Source organism: Carlito syrichta, unplaced genomic scaffold (assembly GCF_000164805.1).
Source record: "Carlito syrichta isolate Samal-C Ts95f unplaced genomic scaffold, Tarsius_syrichta-2.0.1 Scaffold301869, whole genome shotgun sequence".
NCBI classification, from domain to species: domain Eukaryota; kingdom Metazoa; phylum Chordata; class Mammalia; order Primates; family Tarsiidae; genus Carlito; species Carlito syrichta.
The window spans coordinates 33,402-59,015 of record NW_007245965.1 but is presented as its reverse complement, the minus strand read 5'-3'; the positions used below and the strand labels follow the sequence as shown (position 1 = coordinate 59,015).

The window sequence follows — 25,614 nt, the reverse complement described above, 5'->3', positions numbered from 1 at the left end:
GTTCACATAGTTATATTTTTAGTTTAGCCATTTAACCACCATCTTTAAATAAAATTTTGCAGTTTCAACCCCGTGGCACCAACAATTATGATGAAATTTCTTAATCGAATACTGACTATAGAAGTTAATAAGGTAAGTCTCTGTTTAATTGAACCTGACTGTGACTATAGAAAGCCCAACTTAAATAGTATTCTGTAAACTGGAGAAGTTGGAGACTTGTATTATTTTGGTTTTTAGAATTAAAACATTTTGTCACACACATAAAGCATGGCATTTTAGCAAATGCAGGAAAAAATGATTTTTAAAAAATCTTTTACCTTTACCTATTATTAAACTTTCACTTTCATATTGAGGTAAATTTTCTCATTGCTTGACTTACCATTCTAAATTGTGTCTCTCAAGAAAATGTCTCCCAACATCTAGGGATGGTAGTTATTAAAAGTTCAACTCTACTATTGTCCTGTTGTCCCTTTTTTTGAGTCAGAGTCTCACTCTGTTGCCCAGTTGGGGGGTGCAGTGGCATGCTCACAGCTACCTCAACCTGCTGGGCTCAGACGATCCTTCTGCCTCTGCCTGCCGAGTACCTGCAACTATAGACTCACGCCACCATGCCTTGCTAATTTAATTTTTTTTTTGAGTGAGATTCTCCCTCTGTCACCCAGGCTGGAGTGCAGTAACATGATCACAGCTATTGCAACTTTGACCTGCTGGCCTCAGGCGATCTTTCTGCCTCAGCAGGGTCTCCCCATGTTGCCCAGGCTGGTCTCAAACTCCTGGGCTTAGGCAATCCTCTTGCCTCAGCCTCCCAAAGTGCTGGGATTACAAGTGTGAGCCACTATGCCCATCCAAAAACAGCTATTAATAGTGAAAAATTAGTAACAAACTGAAATCAAAAATAGAGGGAGCAGTTATGATAATAAGCTATTATATCATTAATTATTGTTTTGAAAATAATAACATGGGAAAATGCTTACAATGTAATGGCAAGTTAAAAATAACAAGAAGCCAGGCTCGGTGGCTCAGCCTGTAATCCCGCGCCTTTGGGAGGCTGAGGTGAGTGGATTGCCTGAGCCCGCGGGTTCGAGACCCACCTGGGCAGCGAGACCTCATCTCTTCAATAAATCAAAAAATCAGCCGGGCGTGGTAGCACATGCCTGTAATTCCGGCTACTTGGAAGGCTGAGGCGGAAGGATTGCCGGAGCCCAGTAGGTCGAGCCTGCGGTGGCCGGGAGCGGCCACTGCACTCCAGTCTGGGCGACAGAGTGAGACTCCAACTCAAAAAAAAAAGAAAAAAAAAAAAAGAAAAAATTATGTAATGCTAACAGTAAAAATAATGTTTAGCCCTCAGTCTGTGTCAGGTTCTTTGCAAAGTATTTTTTTTACATATGAGATGTTATTAAAACCTTACCACAGGTGTACAAAATTGATACATTAACCCCACTTAAAGGTTAGGAAACAGTTTTAGGAGGGAAAAAAACTTGCATAATATTCTACAACTATCAAGTATCAGATGGGATTAAAGTTTGATCCTGATTAATTTACTGTATAAAAAGAAACAAGGTGAATAACAATAAAATGCACATATATCCATAAACCTATACATCCTGGAGGAAAGTACACAAAAATGCTAAATATGATTAGTTCTGGATGGTAGGATTACTTATGTTTGTGTGTGTGTGTGTGTTTGAAAAAAATCTACATTGTCTACTATGAGCATGAAAACTGTAAATTGAACCAGGTACTGTGGCGCAAGCCTGTATTCCCAGCTACTTAGGAGACTGGGGGTAGGGTTGTTGGAGGGACAGATCACTTGAACCCAGGAGTACCAATTCAACCTGGGCAATATAGCAAGACCTTGTTTCTTTAAGAAATTAAAAAATTTAAAACTACAAATTCTAAATGTTTTAGTTTTGGCCTAGGCAACATAGTGAGGCCTCATCTCTACAAAAAGAATCTTAAAATGCCAGACATGGTGGCATGTACCTGTAGTCCCAGCTGCTTGCTAGGCTAAGGTGGTAGGACCACCTGAGCCCAGAAGGTTGAGACTACAATGGACTGTGAGCTGTGATCGTGCCTCTGCACTCCAGACAGTGAGCGACAGTGAGACCCCCAACTCAAAAAAGAAGTATTAACATAAAAGTGAAGTGAAACTGCTGGGCACGGTGGCTCAGGCCAGCACTTTGGGAGGTGGAGGCGGAGGCAAGAGGATTGCCTGAATTCAGGGGTTCAAGACCAGCCTGGGCAACTTGGCAAGACCTCATCTCTACAATAAATTTAAAAAATACCCAGTGTGGTGGCGTGCGTCTGTAGCCTTGGAAAACTGAGGTTGAAGGATCACCTGAACCCAGCAGGTCAAGGCTGTAATAGCTGTGAGCATGCCACTGCACACCAGGCGGGGCGACAGAGCGAGACTCCTACTAAAAAAAAAAAATAAATTAAAGTAATAAAAATGAAGTTAATCTGGAAGAGAAATTCACAGGAATGAGTAATAACATTTTGTAAATGAATGATACAGTACTACCTAGGTTATCAGTGCATAATATAAAACTATAGAAATACCAACTGGTATGGGTACAGTAATAGACAAACAGAAGAATGAAATGAAAGATGGCACAGACATGGATAAGTATGTGTAAATGGGAATTCTCTATCCGTTGGAGGTGAGATTTTGCATCACTGAGGAAAGTAGACTTTTATAGTCAATAAGTAGTGTCGGAACAATTGGGTATGTAGGTAGAAAAACATAAGGTTGCATCTTTGTATGGTGCACACAAGTAACTTTCAGGTAAATTAGAGGTTCAAATATAGATATTAAAATTAGAAGAGTATTAGGAAATAAAACTTACTTTGGAGTGGGGGAAAGTCTTCCTAAGCAAGAAACAGAAACCTGAAAGCTAAAAGAAACCTAAAAGAACAACTGATAGATGTACTTCAAAACATGAAAGAGAGCTAGACTCGGTGGCTCACACCTGTTATCCCAGTACTCTGTGAAATGAAGGCAGGAGAGTTACTTGAGCCCAGGAGTTTGAGACCAGCTTAGGCAACATAGTGAGATCTCATCTCTGCAAAAAAACGTAAAAATTAGCCAGGCGTGGTGGTATGTGCCTGTAGTCTCAGGTATTCAGGAGGTTGAAGTGAGAGGATTGCCTGAACCCAGGAGGTTGAGACTGCAGTGAGCCAGGGTTGCACCACTACACTTCTCCAGCTTGGGCAATAGAGTGAGACCTTGCCTCAAAAAAAAAAAAGATAAAAAAAAGGAAATGACAGAAGGTATTATAAATTAAGTTAAAAGATAAACATGGTAATAGAAAAAATATTTGCAGTTTATAAAATAGATAAAAAGCATTAACACCTGAATATATGAAAATATGCCTATAATAAAAAAAGACCAAGAACAGAAGCTAGTACATAAATACAAATGACTGGTAAATATGAAAGATGTTCAGCTCTATTAGTTATCAGAGAAATTCATATTTAAGCTATGTACTCCTTTCCACATATCAGATCGCAAAACGATTAAGATTGATAACCAGCTGGGCTCAGTGGCTCAGCCTGTAATCCCGCGCCTTTGGGAGGCTGAGGTGAGTGGATTGCCTGAGCCCGCGGGTTTGAGACCCGCCTGGGCAGCGAGACCTCATCTCTACAATAAATAAAAAAATCAGCCGGGCGTGGTAGCGCGCGCCTGTAATTCCGGCTACTGAGAAGGCTGAGGCGGAAGGATCGCCGGAGCCCAGCAGGTCAAGGCTACGGTGGCCGAGAGCAGCTGCTGCACTCCAGTCTGGGCAATACAGTGAGACTCTAACTCAAAAAAAAAAAAAAAGATTGATAACCAGAATCGCCAAAGGTTTGGACAAATGGGCATTCCCACATACAATTAGTAGGAAAGGGATTAGTTGTTGTTATAGATATTTGAGAGGTTGCTCAACTACTACATAAACATTCGCACATGTTGGCAAAGACATATCTCATATAAATGTCCATAATGGAGAAAAATGGGAAGCAATGTAAATGTCCCTTCCTTGGGGAAAATAGTAGTTAAATTATGGTATATTCATAAAATTTTTTAAAAATGAGATAGATTTAAAGGTACTAATAGAAACATCACGACTCAGCCTGTAATCCTGCACCTTTGGGAGGCTGAGGTGAGTGGATTGCCTGAGCCCGCGGGTTCAAGACTTGCCTGGGCAGCGAGACCTCATCTCTACAATAAATCAAAAAATCAGCTACTTGGAAGGCTGAGGCGGAAGGATTGCCGGAGCCCAGCAGGTCGAGGTTGCGGTGGCCTCCAGCGTGGACGATGGAGTGAGACTCCAACTCAAAAAAAAAAAATTTAACTCTGTATGTCTATATATACTTAGATAGTGCATATATTTATAGATAAACATACACGGAAAGTGGTCTGGAAAGGTACTTATTAAAATGTTAATACTTATGACAAATTTGGGATTGGGGAAAACTAACAGAGGACAGTAACTTTTTCATAATGAACTTTGGAACAGCTTTGGTTAATGAAGTCAACAAAAATACATATTGAAGAATTGTACTACAGTACTATTTTTCTATTATAATCAGTTTTTATAAGATCTACATAGTGAGACCTCATCTCTACAAAAAAATGAATAAAAGTATAGCCGTTTGTATGGTGTGTACCTGTAGTCCCAGCTACTCAAGCGGTTAAAGCAGGAAAATCACTTGAAGCCAGGAGTTTGAGACCAGCCTGGGCAACTTAACAAGACCTGATCCTACACTCATCCCTGTCTCTAAAAGAAAATGTTTTTTAATTAGCTGTGTGCAGTGGGACATGCTTGTAGCTCCAGCTGCTTGAGAGGCTGAAGTGGGAGAACTGTTTGAACCTAGAGTTTGAAACTAGCCTGAACAATATTAGCAAAACGGCATCTGAAAAAATTTTTTTGTTTAATGAATTGATGCAGTTGTGACTTTTTAATACTCAACAGACTATCAATATGTTAAAAACCCTAGTACAGAGATTTTCATATAAATTTCATTTTTTGTGCATTTAAATTTTTTGTTGTTGTTGAGTCAGAGTCTCTCTCTGTCATCCTGGCTGGAGTACAGTGGCATGCTGCTCACGGCTACCACAGCCTCAACCTGCTGGGCTCAGGTGACCCTTCTGCCTCAGCCTTCCAAGAAGCTGGAACTACAGGCACGTGCCACCACACCCTACTAATTTTTTGATTTATTGTAGAGATGAAGCCTCACCAAGTTGCCCAGGCGGGTCTTGAACCCATGGGCTCAGGTGTGCATTTGCTTTTTATTTTATTTTATTTTTCAGTCAGTTTCTTGCTCTTTCACCCAGACTGGAGTGCTGTGGCACAAACACAACTCACCACAGCCTTGACCTCCTGGGCCCCGGGGATCCTTCTGAGTCAGCCTCCCTAGTAGCTGGGATACAGATGCATGTCGCCACACCCAGCTAATTTTAAAATTTTTTGTAGAGACGAGGTTTCGCTATGTTGTCCAGACTAGTCCCTAACTCCTGGGCCCAAGCAATCCCCCCACCATGGCCTCCCAAAGTGCTGGGATTATAGGCATGAACCACCGTGCCTGGCCTGTAATAAGTTATTAAGGTTTTTACCCTTCATAGGCTGGTATTTAACATGGAGACTTTCTAGTATTTAGATTTCAAAGAATCTACTTCCATTAAGTTTAGAAAATAGATTGGAAGTCTTTTTTTTCTTAAGAAAATACTTTTAAATTTAATTTTCTCATTTTAGAATGGAGGAAAAATTATTGTCCCTGACAAAACTTCACTTGAGTTGCTCTGTCAAGGATGTTCTGGTGATATCAGAAGTGCAATAAACAGCCTCCAGTTTTCTTCTTCAAAAGGTAATGATGCAAGATACACTCATATGGCATTATATCAGTAACTAACTTTCTCTTAATTATTTATGAAATTAAACTAAACATAATTTACATTTGATGCATACCTGTCTACACTTTTTTTTTAAACAGTGGCTTAAAATTATATATGCACACATGCATACACACCCCCACCATGAATATGTTAGGGTATATGAGGGGGACCCAGAAAAAACTGGAATTATCTGGAGGGCGGGCCCCTTGTAGTACACTCAGAATTTATTCCTCTGGATTAAGCAGTCAACCAAAGTTTTCATCTGGAAGTTTTGAGAAGGTTGCATCACAATTTGTGGAAGAAACGTTTCAGGTGGGAAACAGGTGATTGGTTCTGCCATGACAACGCACCTGCCCACACTGCACTGAGTGTTCAGTAGTTTTTTACTAAAAACAATATGACCCCTCTCCCCATACCCCACCCCCCTAATCTTACCCTGAGCAACTTTTTTTTGTTTCCCTGGATGAAAAAAGTCCTCAAAGCAAAATGTTTTTTCAATGTGGAAGGGGTGAAACAAAAAGTGACAAAAGTACTAAAAGACATCGAAGTTGATGAATTCAAAACCTGTTTTGGGCAGTGGAAAAAGCATCTCCATAAGTGTACGACATCAAATGGAGAGTACTTTGAAGGTGATTGAAGTTTAAATATGTAAGAATAAATAGGCAATTTTTTATAAATAAATTCTGTTTGCTTTTTTTTTAGTCCCCCCTCATTTATCTATATATCTGTTTGGGAGGAAACTTAATTCATAAACATGGTTTGCTAACCTTCCAAAGTTGATTTGGAATGAGACATCCCAGGTGAAAAGCCTGGCTCTGTGACTTACCAGTTGTATAGGCCTGTGCAAGTGACTGTATCTTTTGGTGCCTCTATTTTTTCACCTTTTATGTAAAAGCCTGTCTCACAGGGTTCTATGAAGGATATGTGAGGTACTTGGAGAGTTCTTTCAGTGCTTGATATGTGTCAAGTGCTCAGTAAACGGCCATCCGTTAATAGTTTTAATAATATTGTGCTGAGCTAGGCTTACATTTCAATCTATTTTATAATGATTTATGAGATATGTTTAACAAGTTTATTTCCCTTTATTGTAAAAGGTATAAATAACCATGATGTAGTAAAAAGATAGCTTCACTAATTGCAGAGTTACTTTTTTACTTGAGTGATCATGGTTTACTACACAGTCCTTATCAGAAAGCATTTAGCAAACTACGTACTTGATACTTAACACTGAAGAATTGACCTTAAAGAAATAAAAGACGGCTGGGCGTGGTGGCTCACGCCTGCAATCCCAGCACCTTGGGAGGCAGAGGCAAGAGAATTGCCTGAGCCCAGGGGTTTGAGACCAGCCTGGGCAACTCATCTCCACAGTAGATTAAAAAAATAAAAATAGCCGGGCGTGGTGGTACACACCTATACTTCAAGCTACTTGGAAGGCTGAGGCAAAAGGATCACATGAGCCCAGTAGGTCCAGGCTGCAGTGGCTGTGAGTGTGCCACTGCACTCTGGCCTGGGTGACAAAGTGAAACTCTGACTCCAAAAAAGAAAGAAAGAAAGAAACCCCCCAGGCATGGTGGCTTACATCTGTAATCCCGGCATTTTGGAAGGCAGAAGTAAGAGGATTGCTTGAGTCCAGAGGTTTAAGACCGGCCTGGGCAACTTGGTGAGACCTTGTCTCTACAATAACCAAAAAATTAACTGGTGGTACATGCCTATAGTTTCAGCTACTTAGAAGGCTGAGGCGAAAGGATCACCTGAGCCCGGCAGGTTGAGGCTGCAGTGGCCAGGAGCGTGCCACTGCCTTCCAGCCTGGGCAACAGAGTGAGACTCCAACTCTTAAAAAAAAAAAAAAAAAAGCCGGGCTCGGTGGCTCAGCCTGTAATCCCGCGCCTTTGGTAGGCTGAGGTGAGTGGATTGCCTGAGCCCGCAGGTTCGAGACCCACCTGGGCAACTTGGCGAGACCTCATCTCTACAATAAATCAAAAATGAGCCGGGTGTGGTAGCGCATGCCTGTAGTTCCAGCTACTCGGAAGGCTGAGGCGAAAGGATCGCCGGAGCCCAGCAGGTCAAGGCTGCGGTGGCCGGGAGCGGCCACTGCACTCCAGTCTGGGTGACAGAGTGAGACTCCAACTCAAAAACAACAAAAACAAAAACAAAAACAAAAAAAAAAAAAAGGAAGGAAGAAAGAAAAGCCATCATTGGAGCTCTCAAAATCCATATGAAATTCTAATGTTCCTGCCCGCAAGTGTAACTTGTTTATTTCATTTGCATCTTTGTTTTTCAAAGTAACTGTTGAAGAATAGGTGACCTAATACAACTAAAACCAGAATTCTGATTATTCCTGTGGAAACATAATGTAAATAAGTGGTGCCTAGGTTCAGTACTAGCATTCTGGGTTAGACAGACTGAAGAAGACTAGTTGGGATTCTAATTACTATTTATAGCATGATTACTGCTGTGGCTTCAGAAATTTTAAAGGGAATAACACAATTTTTGAGTAGGCAAGAACTGTATTAGCAACTGTATGTTTTTTCATTTAATTATCAGATCACCTAATGAGGTAGACAATACTGTAATTCAAACCCAGATCCTGTGTTCTTTCTGCTGTTTGTGACTGCTCTTAAGTCATGCATTCTGAGTTTCAACCGAAGACTTAGAAATAGAATTTGAACACAGGTATATTCATAAACTGGGGACTCCTGACATCAGTAGAGAGGTAATAGGGCATAGTTGCTAAACTCAAATTGCAGGACCAGACTGCCTGGAGTCAACTCGCTGATGACCTTGAGCCAATTACTTAACCTCTTTATATCTCATTTCATTAATTGTGCAGTAATAATTCTTCCTCATAGGGTTGTTACACGGATTAAATTAGTGTGTACCATGCGCCAACACAGTACCTTGCACTTAGCACCATGAGAAACCAAGGTGATATGACTGTACAGGTTGAATATCCCTTATCTGAAATGCTTGAGAACAAAAGCGTTTCAGATTTCAGTTTTTTTAAAATTTTGTTATATTTGCATTATACCAGTGTAGCATCCCTAGTCCAAAAATCCAAACTCCAAAATATTCTAGGGAGCATTTCATTTGAGCATCATGTTGGTATTCAAAAAGTTTCAGAGCTTGGAGCATTTTGGATTAGGAATGTCAACCTGTATTGGAGTGTGTCGTTGTATATATGAAAATATGAAATCTGTATCCTCATATATTTTCAAACAGTATTTTATTCCATTTTAATTAGTAACCTAAGAAGGACGCTGACTCAGTTTACATATTTTATAGTTGCTGTTTATTAGAATTATATATATATTTTTTTTTAATTTTGGGTTTAAATTTTTGTATTTTCATTTTAAACATTGTCACTTGGGTGTACGTTGTTTAGGAGAAAACAATTTATGGCCAAGGAAAAAAGGAGTGTTGTTAAAATCAGATGCAGTGCTGTCAAAATCAAAACGAAGAAAAAAACCTGATACGGTTTTTGAAAATCAAGAGGTCCAAGCAATTGGCGGCAAAGATGTCTCTCTGTTTCTCTTCAGAGCTTTGGGAAAAATCCTATATTGTAAAAGTAAGAAATTTTATATACTTGTTTAATCTTTTGGCTATTACATAGTCTTAGAATGGAAATAAAATATCACCTCTTAAAAAAATGTCATCATGTATTTGGTTCTCTTTCAAGAAAGAGCTAGGGCTAGGTCAGATATTGTTTGCCAAGGCCTAAAACAAAGTAGGGAAATGTATTTAGACGTAGTATGTTCTGACTATGAGCAGGAGTGAAGGTAAAACAAACTTCACTAGGCCATATCTGTGTCTATAAATCTCTGAAGTGATAGTTTGTGGAAAGTGAGACAGCATTTCATCTGGACTTTTAGTGACAATTGCTGGTAGCCCAAAGCCCTCTCAGCAAGGGCTCCCACTATCAGGACCTAAGCAAATTGCCAGCCAGCTTAAGGTTTCTTTGACGCCTCCGTTCCTCTGTCTTCTTCACTAGCTTGCTGTCTCCTGACCCACCGAAGTTCTTTGCCCTCTGCTTTGATGCCTGCTCCCTGTCAGCTCCTCCAATCCTGTTGCCCATCTGTAATTTCCCAGATTGAACCCTTCTGTCAATTGCAAATTCTTGTATTTCACCTGATGATTCTGAAGGAAAGAAAATGGGATTTCTAAGTGGAAACCCTTACACCACTTGAAAATGAAATGGGCATCACTTAGGTGGCAATGTAGACACTCCTGTCCCTCGATCCTCTTACCTCTGAACCTCAGTGACTATTCCCACCTGATGCTTTTCCCTCTACCCTTTATTTTCTTTCCCAACATCATTCGTAATCTCTTGCATTAGGGACTGAGGTTCTTATTCACTCATGTAGAAGACAGCATCTTCCTACATAGTAAATAAAAGAGTAAAGACCTCTGTAGAGATGAGAATCAAAGAAAGCAACTCAGAACTGGAAAAGGTGAAATGGGACACTTTAAGTCTAGAAAAGTCACTCCCTGGGCATCAGAATTCTAAATTTTGTTCTCGCTAGTATTGATAAAATAGGTGCTTGCTTCCAGTTTTTTGGCTATTTTTGTTTTTTATTTTTAACAGCTTGCTTAGTATTTTGTCTAAAATGTTCAAAAAGTTTTATCTTTAATAATTTCATAAAATTTTTGTAGGAGCATCTTTAACAGAATTAGACTCACCTCGGTTGCCCCCTCATTTGTTAGAGTATGAACGGGATACATTACTTGTTCAACCTGAGGTAAGATCTTCAGTGACAAGTTAGTACTGTTTACAAAGGATATAGTATTTGTGTGCATATGTATCTAACCACTGCATTTTTACCAGATGTATGTATGTATGCTTCTTTTTATAGGAAGTAGTAGAAATGTCACACATGCCAGGAGAGTTATTTAATTTATATCTTCACCAAAACTACGTAGATTTCTTCATGGAAGTAGATGATCTTGTGAGAGCCAGTGAATTTCTAAGTTTTGCAGATATCCTCAGTGGTGACTGGAATGTAAGACCATTTGACTTAAATATTTTTGTTTATGAGTATTTCCTCAGAATAAGAAAGTTTACTTTTACTTCTCATTGTATGACATTTTATGTGACTTTTCATTATAACTGTGCTTAAGCAAATTCATCCATCCCACCCAGTGTTTGTATGAAGCTGTAGTTAATCTGATTTTTTGGTAATAATAAAGCACTATTTTTTTCTAAAATAAATATATATATATAATTTGTGTGTGTATGATGGAGTCTCACTATTGCTATGTTACCCAGGCTGGTCTTGGATTCTTGGGCTCATGTCATCTTCCCATCTCAGCCGCCTGAGTAGCTGGGATTACAGGTGTAAGCCACCATGCCCAGCTTTTTTTCTGATTTTAATATTAATATATACTCAAAATTTGACAACCATTGAAAAGTGGAAGCCGGGCTCGGTGGCTCAGCCTGTAATCCTGCACCTTTGGGAGGCTGAGGTGAGTGGATTGCCTGAGCCTGCGGGTTCGAGTCCCGCCTGGGCAGCGAGATCTCATCTCTACAATAAATCAAAAAATCAGCCAGGTGTGGTAGCGCGCACCTGTAGTTCCGGCTGCTCGGAAGGCTGAGATGGAAGGATCGCCGGAGCCCAGCAGGTCAAGGCTGCGGTGGCCGGGAGCGGCCACTGCACTCCAGTCTGGGCGACAGAGTGAGACTCCGACTCAAAAAAAAAGAAAGAAAGAAAAGTGGATACAAAGGAAGCAGCTGTACATCTTGCAGTACTTTCTGCTAGTTAAAAAACCTTTTTATACATAGTTGAATTATTTACTATAAAATTTGTATTTTTTTCTGACATCTTTTTGTTTTAATTGTGGGGTACAATTCAGGGTTAGGTATACAAGCATTCATTGTGCACGTTCCCTTTTGGATGAGGTGTGTGTGTCCCCCCCCTCCCCAGGCAGATCTCAACTACTATCAGTTCCACTTTTTCTAACATTTTAACACTGCCCTGACCAGCACCTCAGCCAATAACCACATGTGGTCATTTAAACTTAAATTAAATCTTAATAATTAGAAATGCAGTTCCTCAGTCACACTAGCCACCTCTCCAGTACTTGATCACTGTGTGTGACTGACAGCCACCTTATTGAAAACCCAGATGATAAGACATTTCCATCATTGTGGGACATCATATTAAACAACCCTGTTCAGCCGGGCTTGGTGGCTCAGCCTGGCATCCCGCGTCTTGGGAGGCTGAGGTGAGTGGATTGCCTGAGCCCACGAGTTCGAGACCTGCCTGGGCAACTTGGCGAGACCTCATCTCTACAATAAATCAAAAAATATATATATATTTTTCCATGTTATAAATATGAAATAGCTAAAATTAGGAAAGATACAAAAATTGTAATAACTAAAATTAGGAAAGATACAAAAAAATTGTTATAGAGTTTCATTTGCTTAATTTTAAAAAATAATTGCTTTTTATTTTGAGTTTTTCAAGCTGTAAATAAGTTAAAAGAATAATGCATCTGGGTACAGTGTACCCATACCCATTACTCATGCTTGTAATCCCAGCACTTTGGGAGGCTGAGGTGAGAGGATTGCCCGAGTTCAGGAGTTCGAGACCAGCCTGGGCAAGTTGGCGAGGCCTGTCTCTACAGTAAATCAAAAAATTAGCTGGGCATGGTGGCATGCACCTGTGGTTCCAGCTACTTGGAAGACTGAAGCGGAAGGATCACTTGAGCCCGGCAGGTTGAGGCTGTGGTGGCCATGAGCCATGCCACTGCACTCCAATCTGGGAGACAGAGTGAGACTCCTGCTCAAAAAATTTAAAAAAGAATAATGCAGTCTGGGCATGGTGCCTAATCCACGCACTTTGAGAGGTGGAGGCAAGAGAACTGCCAGGGCACAGGGGTTTGAGACCAGCTTGGACAACTTGGCAAGACCATAAATCAATAAATCAGAAAGTTAGCCAGATTTGATGGCTGAGCATATAGTTCCAACTACTTGGAAAGCTGAGGCGGAGGGATTGCCTGAACCTAGCAGGTCGGGGCAGCGGTAGCTGTGAGCATGCCACTGTACTCCAGCCTGAGTGACTGAGACTCTTCCCCCCTGCCAAAAAAAGAATTATAAAGTGAGCCAGACACAATGGCTCATTCCTATAATTCCAGCACTTTGGGAGATTGAGGTGAGAGGATTGCTTGAGGCCAGGAATGTGAGACCAACCTGGGCAAGATAGTGAGATCCCTGCCTCTACAAAAAAAATACAAAAAATAACCGGGCATGGTAGTCTTAGCTACTCTTTTTTTTTTTTTTTTTTTTTTGGGCGGCTCACTCTCACCCAGACTGGAGTGCAGTGGCCGCTCCCGGCCACCGCAGCCTTGACCTGCTGGGCTCCGGCGATCCTTCTGCCTCAGCCTTCCCAGTAGCCGGAATTACAGGCATGTGCTACCACGCTCGGCTGATTTTTTTTTTGGATTTATTGTAGAGATGAGGTCTCGCTGCCCAGGCGGGTCTCGAACCCGCGGGCTCAGGCAATCCACTCACCTCAGCCTCCCAAAGGCGCGGGATTACAGGCTGAGCCACCGAGCCCAGCTAATCTTAGCTATTCTTAAGGCTGAGGTGGGTAAATTGCTTGAGCCTGGAAGTTTGAGGTTCTATTGAGCTATGATTGAGTCACTGTACTCCTACCTGGGTGACAGACAACAAGACCCTGTCTCCAAAAAAAAAAAAGTAGTACTTGTATACCTTTACCTTTTCTCCAGTTTTTCACATTTCGCCACATTTGCTTAGTCTCTCTGTATTCGCACGCTTGTTTTTGGTTGGGTAGTTGGAAAGTAACTGCAAACATCGTGACACTTAATGCTTAAGGATATTGTTCTATTACAACCACAATAACCTTATCATACCTAAAAAAGTTAGTGTTAATTTAGTAAAATATTATCCCTGTTCGGTTTTCCCTATTTGCCTCAATAAAAAGCGTATTTATTTATTTTTGAGTTGGAGTTTCACTCTGTCACTCACGCTGGAGTGCTGTGGCACGCTCACGGCCACCGCAGCCTCGACCTGCTGGGCTCCGGCGATCCTTCCACCTCAAACTTCCAAGTAGCTGGAACTACAGGCGTGTGCCACGATGCCTGGCTAATTTTTTTATTTATTGTAGAGACGAGATCTTGCCAAGTTGCCCAAGATGGGTCTCGAACCTGTGGACTTGGGTAGTCCTCTCTCCTCCACCTCCCAAAGTGCTGGGATTACGGGCTCAGAAAGTATTTAAAGTTGTTCCCCCACCCCATCCAAGATCCAGTCAGGGTTTACACATTGCATTTGATTATGTCTCAGTTTAATTTGTTCTAAATAAGTTTAGCACTGTTCTTTTTAAGGCTGTAGTGAAGTTGAAAAAAGTGAGCACATAGAAACTAACTGTGGTTAAAGTTCTTTTGCATGTATCAGTCATACCAAAAATACTGTTTTCTAAATCTCTTATTTTCTTTATTTCCCTTCTTGTCTCATTTGTTAGACACGCTCTTTACTCAGGGAATATAGTACATCTGTAGCTACAAGAGGTGTGATACATTCCAACAAAGCCCGGGGATTTGCTCATTGCCAAGGAGGAGGATCAAGTTTTCGACCCTTGCACAAACCCCAGTGGTTTATAATAAATAAAAAGGTGAAAAAAAGAATTGTACACTTTCAATAGGTGACCTTTTGTGTATGTGAATTATATCTCTAAGCTGTCTTTTAAAAATATTTTTTAAATTATGTTTTATTTGTAATAAAATATTTGGCTAAGACCCACAATTTTCTGAGAATTATGATAAAACATAAAACATTAAAAAGGTTCTCTTCTTGAATGCTTGTTCAATTTTTTAAGGAAAAACCCTCAAAATTTGAAAGCATATACCTGTTTCATTTATTTGTTGACTTTTATTGGAACCTAGTATAGTTGTGTTTTAGTTTCATCTAAAAATAAGCCCTGGTTCAACCTGAGAAAACTAATTTAAAAAATACACCCTAGAATGTAAAATTTCAGATAGTCAAGAGGAGTAAGTTCAAGGTCAAGAGATCTATTATAAAGCATGATGACTGTAGTTAGTAACAATGTATTATATACTTGAAAATCACCAAGACAGCAGATTTTAAGTGTTCTCACCACAGAAAAATGCTGTGTGTGTGAGGTAATGCATATGTTGGTTCAATTTATTCCACCACGCATACATATTTTAAACACCATGTTTGGGGCCAGTCGTGGCTCATGCCTGTAAATCATAGCACATTGGGAGGCCAAGGCAGGAGGATCGCTTGAGCCCAGGAGTTTGAGACCAGTCTGGGCAACATAGAGAGACTTTGCCTCTATAAAATGTAAAGAAATAGCCGTATGCAGTGGTGTGCACCTGTAGTCCCAGCTACTCAGAAGACTGAGGTGGGAGGATCACTGAGCCCAGGAGGTTGAGGCTGCAATAAGCTGTGATTGCACCACTGCACTCCAACCTGGGCAAAAGAGTGACACCCCGACTCAAAAAACAAAAACAAAAAACATCATGTTCTATAAATATACATATAATGTTTATTTGTCAATTTAAATAAATAAAATGAAAAAGGAAAAGAAAAGAAATCTTGGCTTTGCCTTTAACCACCTGGACAGGTCGTCTCACTAATGTGCTCTTAGTTTCCACAGCTATAAACGTAGAGGGTTGAATGATTCAGAGGCCACAAATGGGTGGACTATAAGTTGAATACAACATACACAACAGATTTTTTTAAATTCATTGCCCATTTTGATGAATTAGTATAATAATTAAAACTTAGATAGGAGTTTCTAGCTTCAGAATTTCTGAAATTTCCTGAGGAAAAAAAGGAAAGTGCGGCAACACTGGTTTATATTTCTACATGGCATTGACCAGTACAAGCCAAGTAGCGTCTGTCCCATTGATATGACAGTAGTAGGCACCACTGTTCCCAGCCATTCACTTATTACATTGCCTGCCTGACAGCTGTACTCATCTTAATTTGTAACCCAGGGACTGGATCCTCTGAGATGTCTTCTAGTTCTCAAATCAGATGGCTAAATATGGCCCTGTAATTTATTACCTAGGAAATATTTTTCAACAGATTTCTTCTGACTTCTAAGTAGTTTATATCCCTTATTGATTTGCTGTGTCATTTATAGCACATATATTAATTTTGTATTATAGCTACTTATGAATTATTTAAGACTGTAAGCTCCTTGAAGGTAGGAATTGTTCTTTCTTCATCAGCCTAACATTGTGTTGACTGAAGAAATTATTTCATTGAGAAAAAGTATTTTCATATAATTTGGGATATGTATGTGTCCATAAACAATTCCTTTCATTTTTCTTATTTTTTTATTTTTATTGTTAAAAATAGAGACATGGGCTCACTATGTTACCCAGGCGGGTTTCGAACTCCTGGGCTCAAACCATCCTTCTTCCTCAGCTTTCCAAAATGCTAGAATGACAGGTATGAGCCACTGCACCTGGCCTGATTTTTAAGTTTGTTCTCATACATTCTCTTTAAAAAATTCTTCTTTTTATGTCAAATATAAAATAATTGAGTAGATAAGCTCTTAAAAGTATATTTCTGGACTGGGTGTGGTGGCTCAAGCCTGTAATCCCAGCACTTTGGGAGGCCAAGGCAAGAGGATTCCCTGAGCCCAGGGCTTTGAAACTAGCCTGGGCAACTTTGTGAGATCTTGTCTCTATGATAAATCAAAAAATTAGCTGGGCGTGTTAGTGCACACCTGTAGTTCCAGCTACTTGGAGGGCTGAGGCGGAAGGATCACGTGAGTCCAGCAGGTTGAGGCTGCAGTGGCCGTGAACATGCCACTGCACTCCAGCCTGAATGACAGAATGAGACTCCAACTAAAAAAAAAGTATATTTGTGGTATATAAATCCACACACTTTGTGATGTAATAACTGTAGTTTGTCTAGAAACACATAACTATATTTTTAATTTTATGTTTCCTTTTTTTTATATACAGTATCGAGAAAACTGCTTGACCGCAAAAGCACTGTTTTCTGACTTCTGCCTACCAGCTTTATGCCTCCAAACTCAGCTCGTGCCCTACCTGGCTCTGCTACCTGTTCCAATGAGAAATCAAGGTAATAACACGGGGTTTTCTCTTCCACAAAAAAATAGTGTTATGTAGTGATGTCTTTTTGTGAGGCGACTTATTGTTAGATACAGTTGGATACATTCTTTCTCTTTTATTTTTTGACCCAGAATTAATACATTCTTTTAAAAAAGCATCAAACAGCCGGGCTCGGTGGCTCAGCCTGTAATCCCGCGCCTTTGGGAGGCTGAGGTGAGTGGATTGCCTGAGCCCGCGGGTTTGAGACCCGCCTGGGCAGTGAGACCTCATCTCTACAATAAATCAAAAAATCAGCCAGTAATGGTAGCGCATGCCTGTAACTCCGGCTCCTTGGAAGGCTGAGGCGGAAGGATCGCCGGAGACCAGCAGGTCGAGGTTGCGGTGGCCGGGAGCAGCCACTGCACTCCAGTCTGGGCGACAGAGTGAGACTCCAACTCAAAAAAAAAAAAAAAAAAAGCATCAAACAATATAGAAATATATAAAGTAAAAATTGAAAGTACCTCCCAAGCCAGGCTCGGTGGCTCAGCCTGTAATCCCGCGCCTTTGGGAGGCTGAGGTGAGTGGATTGCCTGAACCCACGGGTTCGAGACCTGCCTGGGCAACTTGGCGAGACCTCATCTCTACAATAAATAAAAAAAATAGCCGGGCGTGGTAGCGCATGCCTGTGTTTCCAGCTACTTGGAAGGCTGAGGCAGAAGAATCGCTGGAGCCCAGCAGGTCGAGGCTGCGGTGGCCGGGAGCGGCGACTGCACTCCAGTCTTGGGCAACAGAGTGAGACTCCAACTCAAAAAAAAAAAAAAAAAAAGTACCTCCCCTACAACCACAGGTTGCTTTTGGCAGAATGTAAATTCTTCCACACTTTCTTTTGTGAGAATAAAGAAATGAGACAGAATGAGGCAAGCCTTAATTTGTGTATGTCACTTTCAATAGACATGTTTTTGTATTTTATAATTAATGTCAAAGCAGCACTGCCAATGTATCTTCAAATCTAACTATTACAAAATACTGTCCATTAATAGTGTATTTACTAGCCAGGCAAGGTGGCTCACACCTGTTATCCCAGTACTTTGGGAAGCAGAAGTGAGAGAATTGCCTGAGCCCATGGGTTCGAGACCAACCTGGGCAACTTGGCGAGACCTCATCTCTACAATAAATCAAAAAATTAGCCAGGCGTGTTGGCACATGCTTGTAGTTCCAGCTACTAGGAAGGCTGAGGTGGAAAGATCACCTGAGCCCAGCAAGTCGAGGCTGTGGTGGCCATGCGCGTGCCACTGCACTCCAGCCTGGGCAACAGAGTGAGACTCTGACTCAAAAAAAAAAATTAGTATATTTACTTTGTATTTCCAAGTTTTAAAATTATAAATAATGCTACAAGCATTAGTATTCCTGTGGTAGTACACACTTGCATAAGTTTTTTGTCTTCTGAGATTTGCCTTCTTATGAACAGTACCAATTTTACCATCAGTTTCTCTTTTTTTAGTGTGTATTTTAAGGGCCACATCTCATTAATAGTCACATGTCTATGGTGCTGATCTTTTAGGTAGAACAGAACATTTTTGTAATATTAAAAATATGAGTAATCTGCTGGGTGCAGTGGCTCACGCCTGTAATCCCAACACTTTGGGAGGCAGAGGTGAGAGGATTACCTGTGCCCAGGGGTCCGAGACCAGTCTCAGCAACTTAGTGAGACCTCATCTCTATAATAAATTGAAAAAATTAACTATGCATGGTGGCGTGTGCCTATGGTTTCCGTTACTTGGAAGGCTAAGGCAGAAGGATCACCTGAGCCCAGCACTTCTAGGCTGTGGTGGTCGTGAGTGTGCCACTGCACTCCAGCTCGAGGGACAACTCAAAAAAATATATATATATATATAATATATAATGTTCATTTGTATATATATAAAATATATACTAGTAGTCTACCACATAGCTCACCAAAACGTCTTGGTAATTTTTTTTTTTGAGTTGGAATCTCACTCCGTCGCCCAGACTGGAGTACAGTGGCTGCTCCCGGCCACCACAGCCTCGACCCACTGGGCTCTGGCGATCCTTCCACCTCAGCCTTCCGAGTAGCCGGAATTACAGGCATGCACTACCACGCCCGGCTGATTTTTTATTTATTGTAGAGATGAGGTCTTGCTGCCCAGGCGGGTCTCGAACCCGTGGGCTCAGCGTCTTAGTAATTTTTTTTTTTTTTTTTGAGTTGGAGTCTCACTCTGTCGCCCAGACTGGAGTGCAGTGGCCGCTCCCGGCCACCACAGCCTTGACCTGCTGGGCTCCGGCGATCCTTCCGCCTCAGCCTTCCAAGTAGCCAGAATTATAGGCATGCGCTACCACGCCCGACTGAGTTTTTGATTTATTGTAGAGATGAGGTCTCGCTTCCCAGGTGGGTCTCGAACCCGAGGACTCAGGCAATCCACTCACCTCAGACTCCCAAAGGCGCGGGATTACAGGCTGAGCCACCGAGCCCGGCTGCGTCTTGGTAATTTTAAAGACAGAGTTTGCCCTATCAGAAGGATTAAAGAGTAAATGTCTGTTTTTTTTATTTTATTTTTTTGAATCAGAGTCTCACTCCGTCACCCAGGCTGGAATGCAGTGGCACGCTCCCGGCCACCGCAGCCTCGACATGCTGGGCTCCGGCGATCCTTCTGCCTCAGCCTTCCAAGTAGCCAGAACTAGAGGCGCACGCTACCATGCCCGGCTTATTTTTTTGATTTATTGTAGAGATGAGTTCTCGCCAAGTTGCCCAGACGGGTCTCGAACCCACAGGCTCAGGCAGTTCACTCGCCTCGGCCTCCCAAAGCGCGGGATTACAGGCTGAGCCACCAAGCCTAGCCATAAATATCTATTTTATACAGTAAAGAGCTTCATCTTATGGCTCGAGTATTGATATTTAAAGTTTTAAAAAATGTTTTTCATTCATAGGCAAAAGTGGGATTACTTTTGGGCAGTGGATGTGATTACTATATGTGTCAGAATTCATAGATTTCCCTATCCTTGCCAGTTTATTTTATGAGTATACTAGTTTCTTCTTTTTAAAATTTTATTTTGGAATTATTTCAAACTTAGAGAAAAAATGCAAGAATATTACAAAAGAATTCCTATATACCCTTCACTAGGATTCCCATTGTTCCCTTTTTTTTTTTTTTTTTTTTGAGTTGGAGTCTCACTGTCACCCAGGCTGGAGTGCAGCGGCCACCGCAGGCTCGACCTGCTGGGCCCAGGCGATCCTTCTACCTCACCCTCCCAAGTAGCTGGAACTACAGGCATGCATTACCACGCCCGGCTAATTTTTTTATTTATTATAGAGACAAGGTCTTGCCAAGTTGCCCAGGCTGGTCTCGAACCCCTGGACTCAGACAATTCTCTTGGTCCAGGCTCCCAAAGTGTTAGTATTACAGGCTTGAGCCACCACGGTTGGCCTATATTTTTAAACTTTTTAGAGATAGGGGACTTGCTCAATCACTCAGGCTAGGGTGCAATGGCATGATCATAGCTCACTGCAACCGTCCATTCTTGGGGACGAGCAGTCCTCCCACCTCAGTCTCTTGAGTAGCTTTGACTACAGGTGCACACCATCATGCCTGGCTAATGTTTTAAATTTTTTGTAGAGACAGGGTCTTGCTATGTTGCGCAGGCTGGGCATGAACTCCTGGGCTCAAGTAATCCTGTCATCTCACCCTCTAAAATGCTAGGGTTACAGGCTTGGGCTCCATACCCAGCACTGTGTTTTTTGATTGCATAATCTCGATCATTTTATGTCCAGGTTCACTGATTCTTCTGCCGGTTCATATCTACCATTGAGGCCCCCTTTTGTGAGTTTTCATTTGGGTTATTGTACTTTTGTTTGGTTTTTGCTGCCATCCAGGCTGGAGTGCAGTGGCACAGTCACTGTTTACTACAGCCTCAGCCTTCTGGGCTCAAGCCATCTACCCTCTCAGCTTCCCAAGTAGCTGGGACCACAGGCACGCCCAGCTAATTTTATTTTTTGTAGAGACACAAGGTTCTATTGCCCAAGCTAGCCTCAAACCCTTGGGTTCAAGCACTCCTCTCACCTTGGTCTCCTGAAGTGCTGGGATTACAGATGTGAGCCACCTCACCCAACCTTGTCCTCTCTCCAGAATTTCATTTGGTTCTTTTATAGTTTTTGTCATTCTCTTTCTGATAAGACATTGTCATATAGTTCTCTTTACTAAATTAAGCGTGGTTTCCTTTTGTACTTTGAAAATATTTCTAATAGCTTATTTGAAGTCTTTTTATGTCCGCTTTAATGTCTGGGCCCTCTCAAAGGCAGGTTCTTTTGCCCACTTCTTCCCTGTGAATGGGCCATACTTTCCTGTTTCTTCATGTCTCATATTTTTTTTTTTAAGCTAGACATTTAGGGAATATATTGTAGCAACTCTAGACACTGATTCTCCTCCTCTGGAGCTTGTTCTTACTGTCATGTTTGTTTATTTGTTTTTTTTTTAGTGATTTGGCTAAACTAGTTTAATGAAGCCTGTCTTCTCTTGAAGTATGAAGCCTTTGTTTCTTCTCGGAGAACTCAGCCTTGGGCATGCCCTCATTACCTTGGGATGATGGTGTTTTTAGCAGGGCTCTCTGTCTCTTTCCCTGGTCTCCCTGTATAGCTCTCTCTGCCTCATCTGTTAGGCTCACTTACCTGCTAGGCTCCACTAATTACTGACTGGTTTTACTGTTATTTACAACATTTCTGTGGGGCAAAACTTTCCCCACTGTCTGATCCAATTGCTTTTGGGCAAATGTAGGCTTTGAGAAAGTCGGTCTCTGAGCTTAATCCAAGGTTCTTAATCCAGGAGAGCTTTTAGTTGTCTCTTTCCCTGGTTATATCCTGTGAACTGGCTGGTTTCTGTTTAGCTTGTTTTTAATTAGGAGGAGCTCGTATCATGGGTGACTTTAGGCTTGAGCTTCCCCATTCTGTGTTTCAAATAGAGTCAGTTCTTTTGGGGAAAGCTTCGGCGCTCTCTTTTCCTATGTACTGCCTCTTCTCTGGGCAGAATCATTGAGCCACAGTTTGCAGAGGTAGCCTCTGATCACTGTGTCCTGCCTCTTCCACTGTGGACCCTCTGCTGTACTAAGAAGCTAGAGTGAAGGAGATTGTAGTGAGGAGAGGGAGTCATGTCTCTGGGATAGAACTTCTTAACCTCTGACTTGGGGCTGGGCGGAGAAAGGAAGCCCTGAACATGGCGCATTCAGCAGGAGGGAGCCCTTTGTGCTTGGCTGCACCCACCTGGAATGAGGTTTCCATCAGGAGTGGGAAAGAGGAGGGAGGAGATAGTTGCTTAGATGCCTCAGATTCTCCCTGTCAGAGTTTCCTGAATGAATGTTTCACTTGCTATTTATATTCCTTTAGAACAATTTTCAGAGACCTTAAATGATTGATTTTTATTTTCATAGTTTTTACCAGTTTTGTTTATCTCACCAAGGAGTGGGTACACAAGAGCTTATACTGTCATTCAGTAAGTCTACTGTGTCATTCTTTTCTTTTTATTTTTTTTTTGAGTTGGAATCTCACTCTGTCGCCCAGACTGGAGTGCAGTGGCCGCTCTCAGCCACCGCAGCCTCGACCTGCTGGGCTCCGGGGATCCTTCCGCCTCAGCCTTCCAAGTAGCTGGAACTACAGGCGCGTGCTACCACACCTGGCTAATTTTTTTGATTTATTGTAGAGATGAGGTCTCACCAAGTCGCCTAGGTGGGTCGCGAACTTTTTAATTTTTTAATTGTGGTGAAATATAACAAAATTTATCATCTTAACCATGTTTAAGTCTGCAGTGCAGTAGTTTTAAGTATATTCACCTTGCTCTGCAACCAGTTTTCAGAACTTTTTTGTCTTGCAAAACTGAAACTCTATAACCAGTTACAGTAACTCCTCATTTCCCTGGCAATCACCATTCTATTTTTTTCATTATGAATTTGACTACTCTAGATACTTCATAAAGCAGTATCATACAAATTTGTCCTTTTGTTACTGGCTTATTTCACTTAGAATAATGGCATCAAGGTTAACCCTTGTAGTAGCATGTGTCAGCATGACCTTCCTTTTTTTTTTTTTTTTTTTTTTTTGAGTTGATGTCTCACTCTTTCACCCAGACTGGAGTACAGTGCCACACTGCTCATGACCACTGCAGAGCCTCAACCTGCTGGGCTCAGGCAATTCTTCTGCTTCAGCCTTCCAAGTAATTGGAACCACAGGCATGCGCCACCACGCCCGGCTAATTTTTTTGATTTATTGTAGAGAGAAGGTCTCACCAAGTTGCCCAGGCTGGTATCTAATCTGTGGGCTCAGGCAGTCCTCTCGCCTGTACTTCCCAAAGTGCTAGGATTACAAGCATGAGCCACCACACCCAGCCGACCTTCCTTTTTAAAAGCTGAAAAATACTCTATTGTATGTATATACCACATTTTGGTTATCTATCCATCTTTTGATGGACCCTTGGGCTTCCACTTCTTGATTATTGTGAATAATGTTGCTGTGAACAAAGGTATAGAAATATCTCATTGAGACCTTGCTTTCAGTTCTTTTGGGTATACATCCAGAAGTGGAATTGTTGAATCATATAAGAATTCTCTTTTTAATTTTTGGGGGACCCACCATACTGTTTTCCACAACAGCTAGCCCATTTTATTCTTACCAGCAATGCACAAAGGTTTCAATTTCTTCACATCCTTACCAATATTTATTTTCTGTTTTTTGGATAACAATCATCATAATAGATGTGAAGCATTATCTCACTGTGGCTTGGATATGCATTTCGTATGCTTAATGACCATGTGTATATTTTCTTTGGAAAATCGTTTACAACTTTTTAAAAATCTGTTTTCAGCTCAGATTTCTTTTATCCAAGATATTGGAAGACTCCCTCTGAAGCGACAGTTTGGAAGGTAAGCTGATCATCTCAATTTCCAAAGAGCTGTAATTGAAGTGTCCATTGACTGTATTCAATATAAATCAATAAATGTTGCCGGGCTCGGTGGCTCAGCCTGTAATCCCGCACTTTGGGAGGCTGAGGTGAGTGGATTGCCTGACCCCACGGGTTTGAGACCCGCCTGGGCAACTTGGCGAGACCTCATCTCTACAATAAATCAAAAAATTAGCTGGGCATGGTAGCACGTGCCTGTAGTTCCAGCTACTTGGAAGGCTAAGGCGGAAGGATCGCCGGAGCCCAGCAGGTCGAGGCTGTGGTGGCCAGGAGCGTGCCAGCACTCCAGTCTGGGTGATAGTGAGACTCCAACTCAAAAAATAAATAAACAAATAAATGTTATCTGTAAAGTCTGAGGAAGACATTGTACCTAGTGATTAAAAACCAAGTAATTGTATTGTAAACTCTTTTATTAAATACAGTAGCATATTTTCACCCACTCTCAGTGGAATATACCAGACTAAATAGATTCATGGAATCACAAAGGACTCTTTAAATTCCTCTAGTTGAAGAAATCCTGCAAATCTAGAAACCCCTTTTCAGTTTTCCTGCCAAAAGATGTTCTTAACCAATGCTTGAAGTCCTGCGATGACCAGAAGCTGCCTCAAAAAGTAACAATGTCCTTTATGTTTTCTTATTTTAGAAAATTCAGACAAGCCAAAAACTAGAGAGATACTGTCCATTTTATCGGAAAATAACTTCTGGGCCAATATCAGTAATTAACACAAAGGCTATGTTTCAGTTTGGCTCAGCTTATTTGTAAGATTGAATTAAGCACTCAGGAATTTTTTTAAGATTTTTAAAAGGCTTGCTTACTGACTGCATGGACACTAAAAGTTAATGGTAGAGATGGCATCTGTTACCCTTCCTACTTTTTCTCCTATTCCTGGTCCCAAATGGGAAACCCTTGTGGTATGGGTTTTTCCCCTCTACCCTCATAAGATTCATTAGGGCCCTTTGTAGTGTTAATGGCTTTTTCAGGATATGGTTTAGCTCTGTGGAGCCCATCTTTCCTATCACAGAAATACAGTGATGGAAAAATGTTGAAGTATCATCCCACTGGGATGCTATTAGGGCTTAGACCTTTTATAAACTTGGATTCCCCTCCTCACATCCCTCTGAGTCAAAGCAGGATCAGCTGTCTTTGATAGCTCCTTTTCCTCCCAAGATTATGACATCAAAATAAAGGACAGGCAAGTATCTCCTATTAATTTTTTCTCCTAAGATATAATTAAATAAATAGAGTCTTCACTATTTTATTATTGATTCGATTACTTGATCTGACTTGGGAGGCAGAATTTGTCAGTGCTACATGTCACAATGACTGTTGCTATTCTCTTTCAGTTATGTTGACCGTATTTAAAATGATCCTTGATTCGTATTGATAACATTTAGTGTTTATTAAATATGAATATTCAGTAGCTGCATAATTTCCTGTAATTCAACCTACACCTTATTTGTGTGCATTTAGCTTCTTTACAACTTCTATCTTAGCCTTGTAGATAAACCATCATGTACATCAAATACTGTTTACTTAGGATGAACTTCTAGAAATGAAGTTGTTGGATCAATAACTACACACCTTTTTGAGGCTTTTCCTCTTTAGCTTGCAGGAATACATCTGCCAGGTTATTTTTTTGTTTTGGGGTTTTGTTTTGTTTTGTTTTGTTTTTTGAGTCTCACTCTGTTGCCCAGACTGGAGTGCAGTGGCCGCTCCCGGCCACCGCAGCC

General features: G+C 41.2%; 1 protein-coding gene across 3 annotated transcripts in view; it reads left to right on the top strand.

The window, feature by feature from the left end:
* Nucleotides 1-25,614, top strand: part of RAD17 (RAD17 checkpoint clamp loader component) — a 44,291-nt gene that overhangs the window by 17,258 nt on the left and 1,419 nt on the right. For all 3 annotated transcript variants that reach the window (XM_008055522.1, XM_021711133.1, XM_008055523.1), the window contains 8 exons: nucleotides 63-132; nucleotides 5,736-5,847; nucleotides 9,258-9,440; nucleotides 10,526-10,611; nucleotides 10,726-10,872; nucleotides 14,353-14,502; nucleotides 16,835-16,955; nucleotides 23,788-23,845. In XM_008055522.1, coding sequence (XP_008053713.1) covers nucleotides 63-132; nucleotides 5,736-5,847; nucleotides 9,258-9,440; nucleotides 10,526-10,611; nucleotides 10,726-10,872; nucleotides 14,353-14,502; nucleotides 16,835-16,955; nucleotides 23,788-23,845 — 927 coding nt within the window. The remainder of the gene's footprint in view (nucleotides 1-62; nucleotides 133-5,735; nucleotides 5,848-9,257; nucleotides 9,441-10,525; nucleotides 10,612-10,725; nucleotides 10,873-14,352; nucleotides 14,503-16,834; nucleotides 16,956-23,787; nucleotides 23,846-25,614) is intronic.